This window comes from Microtus pennsylvanicus, chromosome 19 (assembly GCF_037038515.1).
Source record: "Microtus pennsylvanicus isolate mMicPen1 chromosome 19, mMicPen1.hap1, whole genome shotgun sequence".
In the NCBI taxonomy this organism is placed as follows: Eukaryota; Metazoa; Chordata; class Mammalia; order Rodentia; family Cricetidae; genus Microtus; species Microtus pennsylvanicus.
This window is the reverse complement of record NC_134597.1, coordinates 18960933-18970538: the sequence shown is the minus strand read 5'-3', so window position 1 is coordinate 18970538 and position 9606 is coordinate 18960933. Positions and strand designations below refer to the sequence as shown.

Sequence of the window (9606 nt, the reverse complement as noted above, 5' to 3'; positions counted from 1 at the left end):
AGCAGATATCAACTGGGTTCATACTTGGACTTTGCATCTGCTATATGAGTGTTGTTATCACTTTAAGGAAAATGGGGAATTTTCAGAGAGAGGCCCAGATTTTCAGAATACTCACACTCTTGATGAAAGTCACACTACTTGACAATAGTGAACTCTCAAATTTTTACTATATACTTAAAATATATACTTATATGTGCAAAATATAAATATATAAAACACTTATATACAAGTATATATAATATACTTTAAAAAATAGCATAAACTATACTATACATATGCATACATATGTAAAGCTTGCATATACCTTATTATACTAATATTTTACTGATCATATATAGCATACAAAAACAGAATTTTTTAAATGGTGAATCAACATACTGAAAAGGGGAATGCTGGCACATGGCAGTAATCTCAGCATTCAGGAGACTGACACAGAATTGCAAGTTCAAAGCCAGACCCTGTCTCTAAAATGTATATACATCTTAGAAGCTCAGTGCTTGGATTCAAAAGACTTCCCTCCTTGCTTTGCAAGTTTTCTTGGAAATGTTGGAACAGAAGACATATATATATCTGAAATTTAATTTGCCATGTTAAAGCAATCTAAGTTTAGCCTACCACACCTGAATGGGTGAATATATGCTGTAGTGTCTTGTTGTGATGGAGTGCTTTCTCTTGACTAACCGCCAATGGGAGGGCTAAAGAGCAGTTGCTTGGAGGCAGAATAAAGTAAGTCAAAAGCAATTTGACCTTTTTATAAAGTACTAGGCTATCACAATATTTATTATTAATATTTCTCATAAGTATAGCAGATTGTTTCACATCAGTTCAGTCTTTCTTTTTGGCTTTTGCTGCTATTGTTTTTGTTGTGTTTTGCTTGTTTCTGTTTTCTCTTTTCAGTGGAGGGGTTCTCAGTATGTAGTCCGGGCTGATGCGAACTCCCTCACCTTCCTGGGTGTTGGCATTACAAGGAGGCATCATCAAGGCTGGCAGGTTCTTTCCATCATCCTAACCAGATTATACATCTTTTAAAGAGAAAGTGTGCCTTCCTACACCTTTTTCTCTTCCTCTGGGGGTTCAGAAATTTGGGTACCCAGTCCTGTTGCAGTCCTATAGCAGCCTTGAGTCTAGTCTGCTACCTGACAGTTTTGTCCTTGGTGTACAACTTCATCGTCATCAGAAAAAAACAACTTGCTAGCAAAGCTGACAGAAAATGCCTTCCTTTGACTTCAGACAAGGGCTGATTGTCATCAGTAGAAGGGTGTCGATTCTAGTCTTGCTCTCTTAGCTAACTCACAGGCAACTTGACTATCATAGACAGTAGCTTCAATGGTTAAAATGTGTAAGAAGAAAGGACAGGCACGGGGTGGCTTCAGAAATAGAAGATCTACTACAAAATGCTTGTTCTCCAGAAGAAAAATAGCTCAGTAAAGCTTTTTATCCAGGGAACATTTGAACTCCTGACAGAGTAAAATTGTCCAGTTTCTGCTTAGACATGAACTGGAAGAGGAGAGTCGTTAATGATATAATTTATTTCAAAGACACCTGAGGGAAGACAGACCTGAGGGGAGGGAAGAGGAGAGAAGATGGAGAGGAAACAGGGAGGGGGGTGAGGGAGGTTAGGAGGTCAGAAGGAAGAAGCAGGAAGTGTGGGGGGAGGGGCAAAAGACAGAAAATTAAAGACAGAAAAAGACAAGGCTTGGTGCTCTATTTCACTTTGCGTTTCTGAGATGACCTATTTCTTCAAGAAGAAAAACTCAACCCCGGTCTGTGCCAGAAGCAGCAAGCACACTGTTGAAGGGACCTCCATCCTACGGTAGCCAGGACTCAGCTCACCAGGACTGGTATTAAGTAATTTTTCTTTAAAAAATTCTCCTGGGCTTGACCCCTAGAAAACTAACTCAGGGAAAGACGGATAGAGAGGATCCGGCCTGGGGTCAGCACTCAGATGCAGGCTGCTCTGAGCAAGCAGGCATGGAGTCTCCGATTAACACTGTGACTGGGACACAGCTGGCTTTGCATAAGGACATTAAATATACAGTACCACACTTTGGTCCTGGGCCCGGCCTCCGGCTGGTGGCACCTGGCCATTTGTCTCCGCCAGCCAAGGCCTGGCCCTGGTTTCCACGATACCGGGAATGCCCCACAGTTCGCCTTCACACCTGTTAGGGGGTTCTCCACTCTCGCCACCAACCCATCAGCAGCCCCCCGCAGCACTCTCCCGGGGCCCGCAGAGATGGCCAGAAGGGACACGGAGGCGCGCAGGGCCTTTTGGAGCCTACCCCTGCTAGCCCTGGAGCTGGAGGCTGGGCGGGGCGGGGGCCATGGAAGGCGGGAGAGGTCGAGCCGGGTATGGGAAGGGCCGGGGGAAGGGCCGTCTCCGCTCGCGTAACGCTGCTGGAGCCTGCGGCAGAGGCGGCGGGGCTGAGCATTGGAGGGGATGGAGTTGCCACCAGCCTCGGCTCTCTTCCCCGCAGCCCCGGCATCACCTCCCCTTGCCCGGCCGTGCCACTCCTTAGGCCGCGCAGGGTGATCGCGGGAGCGAGTGGGCAGCAGCTCTCCCTGTACTGGAGAGGAGGGAGCGGCGGGGCTACGGCAAGGGGACTTTTAGTGTCCTGGGCTACCCGCGCGTCCCCCAAGCGCCCGGAGACCGTGATCCGGATCGAGCTGTGCGCGAGTCCCCCGGGGCACCTCCGGCGGCCGGGAGGAGGTGCGGGGCTCACCCGCTCGGTCCTTGGAGCCCGAGTAGCCCATGGCGGGCAGCGACGTGGCCTGTGAGGTGCCAACGAGGAGGGGAGGCGCGACCCGGAGCCCCGGGGCTCCCGGGGGGCTGCGCAGCCAGGCAGCAGCTAATGGCCCCGAACCGCTGTCCGCTACAGATGCTCCGGCGGAACGCGGAGCGCTGCCCGCCTGGATGCGCCTCTACTTCTACGGGATGCACGGCATCACCCTGGACGTGCTGGTGTCCTCGGCCAGGCGCTTCGCCCGCAGCCTGGATCTGCGGATGTTGGGCTTCTCGTCGCCCTACCGCTGCCTCCTGCACTCGCTCACCCACTTCGCCCTGGAGCAGCTCTACCTGCAGCGGCTGCGCTGCCCCAGCGCCTTCCTCTTCAATTTCCTGCTCTACCCCTGGGCGCACGTGGGGTTGCAGACCCTGGCGGGCCAGGCACTGCTGCTCAGTCTAGGCGGCGGGCCGGGGGGCGCGGCGGCGCCGGGGGCGCTCGACCTGGCGCTGCAATACGTACTGGCGCTCTACCATGGCCAAGTGTTCCTGAAGCGCTTTCTGCGTTTGCAGTACCCGCGGCAGCTTCAGCAGCAAACCAGGGACACACTACCAGCAACCCCGGACGCCCGAGTCCTTTTGGAGGCTGGAAGAGGACGACATGGACCCCGGAGCCCCAAGGGCGCAGAAGGAGCCCCCAGCCAAGGTCTGCCAGACCTCCTCCGCTTCCTTTTCTTCGGAATGCATGGCTTTCTGGATGAGATCTTCTTCACCTTCTTCTTCAATGTTCTGGGGCAGGGGGACGGATCCAGCAGTGGGCACACATCGCTCTGGTCCTTCTTCATGTATGGCAGTTGTAGCTTTGTGGTTGAAAAACTCTACTTCCACCTTCACTACAGCCGTGGCTGGGGCACCTGGAAGAGGGTGCCCATCTATGTGATCTTTATCTATGCGTGGGAGTTGTCCTGGGGTCTGGGGCTTCGCATGTGTGGGGCCTGTTCCTGGGACTATTCTCACTATCCGCTCAATTTCATGGGCCTCATCACGTTGATGTATTTACCTGGTTGGCTATTCCTTAGTGTGTACCAGGACCTACTGTCCAACGTGTTGTGGAGGGTGCAGTATGTTCCAACAAACTAAGACTGGAAAATAAGAAGAAAAGAAAGGAAGGAAGGAACCTGACGATTGGATGCAATTTATTTTTACACATTTAACACGAGGTGGCTTTGTTTTCAGTCTTTTAATTTTTATACACTTTACTAAGCTCTTCTAACTTGTTTTACTTGACGTTTCGGTTTTCCAGACTGCTCGGAATCTATATGTAAAGTTCAGTACTTTGAAGTGTTACTCAAAACTAACTCAAATTGTTTAACTCATCAATAATTTAAACCTTTTCGAGGGCAAACAACTAAACCACTCTATCTTAAACATCAGAAACCGGTAATAGTCACTGACCCTCGACGAGTGATAACCACTTATTTTTTCTGTTCTTCCGTAAACGTTTTCAGATCAGAGACCAGTGATTTTTACAAGTTCTTGATTTAATGAGTTGTTTACTTTCTTTGTAATGCAATTTCATTTTGCTTTCTTGCCATGTTGACCAATGGCAGCTGAAAATCTATGTCTTGTATGTTCTTCAGAAACGTCAGCCACAGCTCTTAAAGTGCCTCTGTCTAGTCTACACGTGAGAGGAAGACCGCAAGGGTGAAAACATCCCATGAACACATTTTAACAATAGCAGTCTTTTGTGTCAACTCCAACAGGTGACACTGTGTTGGTGACATTTGGTCACCGTCTTGGAAATGATTGCTTTCCAACGTTGGCTAGCCTTAAACACTATTTATGTTAACGTTACTCAGAACACATTATCTAAACTTTTGTAACTGTGCAATAACCTAAATGTTTGCCCTAGGTGTCCCAGGGTCAAGTGAAATTATACCACCTTCAATGGTGTTCTAACTCTAAGGCCCCTTTTTCTACGTGGAGCTTCAAATATAGAAACAGTATCTTGGAATAAAATGAATCTTAATTCTCCCTCTAATTACATTAGGCCTAATTGTTTTCTCTATTTACTGATACGTTTTCACCTTATTTCTCTCACAGTCCCCCCCCACACACACACACACACATTCACACACTTTTTTCCTTTCAGGCCCAGAATTAGGGGTCAGGCCCGACGTAGTAATGCACCTTATAAATGCATGAGAGCTTTGGACAGCTTATGATTAATTAATGTCTAAAAGCTCCAAAGTTAAATGAGATGATGGAAGCCATTCTAAGAAATTATATCTAATTGATTAATAATGTACTCTGAGGGTGTTTGTTGTTTTATTGTACTCAGAGGAGAGAGTGGAATAGAGCGCAGCTCAGCCAAGGATGACTAATAACCTCTCAGCTTTCAGTTCGAAGATAATTAGGAAAACTTAGAATGCGTATTAATGGGTTTGAATTGTCCAATTGCCTGTGCTGTAAAAAGGGATGGTTTCTGTTTCAAAAGAAAGAAGGAAGGAAGGAAGGAAGGAAGAAAGGAAGGAAGGAAGGAAGGAAGGAAGGAAGGAAGAAAGAAAGAAAGAAAGAAAGAAAGAAAGAAAGAAAGAAAGAAAGAAAGAAAGAAAGGTTTGCTAGGAGAATAGCAAAGAATGTGTGTTTAGGTTTGATGTCAGGTGCATCAGATTTGATGCTCTAATCCATCCTGTGAGGTTGTGAGCTAAATTATAAATGTCAGAGTCAACCCCACCTGTGAAATGGAAGAGAGCAAGCTACTTGCTCTCATCACTCACAACTTAAAAGTAAGCTCCATACTTGCCAAAGGTTTTCTCTTTGGTTCTTTACGACGCTCTGTAACAGGTCAACGGTTTCTGAAAATTACTGGTTACTGGAGGGGAAAATAGGGAAGTAGAGACAGGAGAGTTAGCAAGATGCAGGACGAGATATTTGTCATGCAAATGTGACGCATGCAGGGGAACCTGAGGGGGAAGGGTGGCCCCACTGCACACCCCACCTTCCTGTGAATGTCCACTCAGCTCCTTGGCTGCTGAAATGCTTACCAGTTTGTTCCCACTCTGTCCCATCTCAACTCCAGCATAAGCTGCTATCAGAGCCACTGAGAAGCCTGCTAACCTCCTACAGCTCAGAAATCGCCTGCCTTTTTTTTTTCTTTTTAATTCTGTGCTCATCAACGGGGTAGAGTAAGGTTTTCAGACATTGGACTTGTTCAGGAAATAGTTACCCAGCCTCCAGTAACTAGTAGACGCTTCTCAGGACTGTGTATACACAGTAATGAACCAAATATCTCTGTCCTTATAAAGCTGGAAATGGACCGTATTGGTTCTGTGAAATTGTACTTCTTTTTTCTGTTTGTGTTTTTGGTTTTTGCTGTTGTGTTTTCTTTTTTTTTTTTTTCAAGACCACTGTTTCTGTAATAGGTGATGAGCAACAGGAGTTGGAACTCTCATCAGTCCTGTCCCTGGAACATAACAATCCATTCTTCCAAAAAAGTAACACGACTAACAAGCCCCCACCCCCTATCTCCACAAAGTGCTAGCGGTGAATACGGGACGTGATTAGGCTGGGTGGTAACTCAGTATATTGTCTTAGGGCTTCTCATTTTGTGTTTGCTCAACTGCTTTAAGAAGTTGCTGTGATCTTTGACCCTTCAGGAAAGGGAACCAACAAATCATTTAACTTTGTTATTATTAGTAGTTTAGAAGAGGAAATAGTAAGGCGGTATGGTAGATAATATTAAATAGCATTTGCTCTCTGACAAAACTTCTCTAATATATATATATATATATATATATATATATATATATATATATATATATATTAGACAGATATTGAATTAAGAACACATTCTTACATTCTATGCCTTAAGTGAATATACATACAGTATATATTTTAAATACATATTTATGTATGCATACATATTCACTTAAACTTTCAAGAACCCTGCTTTTATAGATGAAGGCAATAAAACTGAAGCCCAAATGGATTCAGTTAACTACTTGAGTTATACAGCTTTTGAGCATTTATATTTGAGTTAGTGGATGCTGGACTCCAATCTGTTCTTAACAGCAGCTTGGTTGTGCCTCAGTCTACCGGCCTCAGTGATTTGGGTCTTGTCTGGACTGTTCGAGATATACACAAATAGCTGTATAAAAGGTAGACACTGTTTGCAAAAGACTCACTTTGGGTTTTTTTTATTATGTGGTACATAGCAAATGAATTAATATCAGGATACATAACTGACAATCGGCCTCCATAGATAATGCCTTTATATTAAAGAAGTGCTCTGAAAGGAAGTTCCTCCTATAAACTAAGATAATATGCGACATAAAATGCAAACATAATATGATAAGATTCAAGGTAGGTCATTATCACAAGCTATGAATATGCATATAATTAATCACTGCTAAACATTAAATATTATATTTAGAGCAGATATCAATGTAAGGACTAACCCCAAATGTGAGAAAATTTGTAGCCAGGTGTATTAGCACACAACTGTAATCCCAATATTGAAGATGCTAAAGCCGTAGGATTGCAAATTTGAGGTCACTGTAGGGCACATAATGATATCTTGTCTTTACAAAACCAGTATTTTTTACAAAGACATATATCCTGATTTCTACTGAAGAAAAAATATTCTTAGTAGAAAGACATAAAAGTAGCAAGTGTACTTAGTATATACAATGCTGAGATTTCTTTTTAGAAGTACTTGAAATTTTAAGTAAATCCTATTGATTTCTGTGAATCTAAAGAGGAGTATGTGCTGTTGAATTTTCATGCGAATAATAAATACAGAAGTACAGATATCAAAGGAAAACTCCAATAAAGTTGCTAACACATTGTGTTATTTCAAACATTTCCATGATTTGGTGTACTTGATTATTTTGTGTTCTGGTAATTGACAATTCATATTGCAGCCGAACAACACACACAATTTAGAAAGATATGACTTGTTTTGTTGTTTGAGAAACATACTTAATTGTATAATCCTATCTCCTAAGAAATATTTACAAAATATTTTTTATTGTTTTGAATTTGAAATAGTCTCTGTCGGTTTGGAAGCCCTGGTTCTATGGGATGCTGAAGCAGTTTGGGGGACAGCTTCAGCTCATCTTCCACTTTGAAGGTTCATAAAACATCTATATGTCTGAATATAGGCTGTACTCATGACACACTTAGTAGTAAGTCATTGTACCGAAGTATCTGACCTTGCAATAAACCCAGTGTTTACATATATTAAAAAACATTACAACTCTTTACTATTTCAATTAATTTCGAATACACTAACTCTAACAGTAATTACTAGAGCTAAGTCCTTTACCAAAGGAAAATTTAAAAAAAAAAAAAACAGGAAAACATCATCCATCACCCCTCACCTCCCTCCATGAAACACATAAACACCTATTTTGTGGTCATGGGAGGTGGCAGTAAAGGATGGTTCTGTTCTACAGCCAGGACTTTTTTTTAGAGTTAGTAGCAGAGGAAGGAACAAAAGTAGCAATTGTCTCTCTGTCTTATGAACCCATTCATTAGACTTGGCCTCGTTCTGATTTTCACACTGCGGCAGCAAGCCATCACACAGGCAGTTGATTCCAGTCACAAGCAACCCAGACTGCAAAGCACTCAGGGATGTGTGAAGAGAAAGCTTTGGTGAAAACACTTTCTCATAATGTCGGGAGAAATGTAAAAATGGATAATATTTTCCTTAATTTTAAAATGATCTTTTCAAGGTAACCAGACAGGGAGGGGAGTAAGAAGAACTCATCCTTCATATACAGAAATGATTAATTTTCTTCATACATTTGAAGTTTGCTAAGACTGTAAAACTTCTCACGAAACAATTTTCCCAGCTGGAAATTAGCACTTGTTGACCATGATTAAGGATATTTAAACTTTGCAAGAAGCTTTGCCACTTAAAACACTGGGTCTTTGACCCACAGGAGGAGTTCACCCCTCTAGGGATGATTCCATAACTCAGCTTAGATTTAGTATTCCAGTTTTCATTGTATTGTGTGACAAAGACTAAATAGAAGGGGACACTGTCACCAACAGAGTCACCAAGTCCATTCTCAACCCGTCAAGGAATGAACTAGACTTCTAAAATATTAGGTATCAATAGCCTGCCATTCATTTCATGGAGTCCATTCTTTTGTTTGGTTTTACAAAATTCTTTTTCCTTCGTTGAAAATTTCCATGCTTAATTTTCTTGCTACTCTTATAACTTTTATTATTTCAAATAATAGAGGGCTTTCAGAATTATTGCTATTTCAGAAATTAATAACATCTTGGCTACAAGTAGGGTAATAGGTTAAATTCAGGAATCCTGCACGAGTGACTGAAGTCTCTACATAGTTAAAACTAGGGAAAAATTTGACTACTTACTCTCCTGGCCTACAGGAGAAAATTCCCTGTTAACTTACCCATCTGTACAAGAAAAAAAAAATTTAATAGACAAAGATATGACTCAGTAAGTAAGAGTTCTTGTCACAAAAGAATGAGGACCTCAGTTTGGATCCCAGTATCCACATATAACGTTAGGCATGGCCGTTGTGGACCTGTAAGCTTGCTGAGACTTGTTGGGCCACAAACCCAACTTCAAATTCAATGATAGATCTTGTATCACTGGAATAAGGTAGACAATGATTGACCAGGACACTTGGTATCCTTTTTAGCCCTCTCTCCTAGACCTATGCTCCCACCTAGGCATGCAAAACCTACCCTCACATTGCACAGAGATCAGGAGGCCAGAGGTGTCAAAGAAACAAGTGACTAGCCAAGAACTGTTGAAAGCCAACGTGCCTATTTTAAAAAATTGAGAAACCAAAGGGATCAGGAACACCAAGAGAAGATGGCCCACAGAACCAATTGACCAGATTCAT

The 9606-nt window shown here is 43.0% G+C and overlaps 1 protein-coding gene across 1 annotated transcript; it reads left to right on the top strand.

The window, feature by feature from the left end:
- The first annotated feature begins 2348 nt into the window (after positions 1-2348).
- Tmem229a (transmembrane protein 229A) lies at positions 2349-7984 on the top strand. Its single transcript, XM_075953556.1, has one exon. It carries the CDS (start codon positions 2750-2752, stop codon positions 3857-3859), a length of 1110 nt encoding a protein of 369 aa, XP_075809671.1. The 5' UTR covers positions 2349-2749; the 3' UTR covers positions 3860-7984.
- Positions 7985-9606: the final 1622 nt, after the last annotated feature.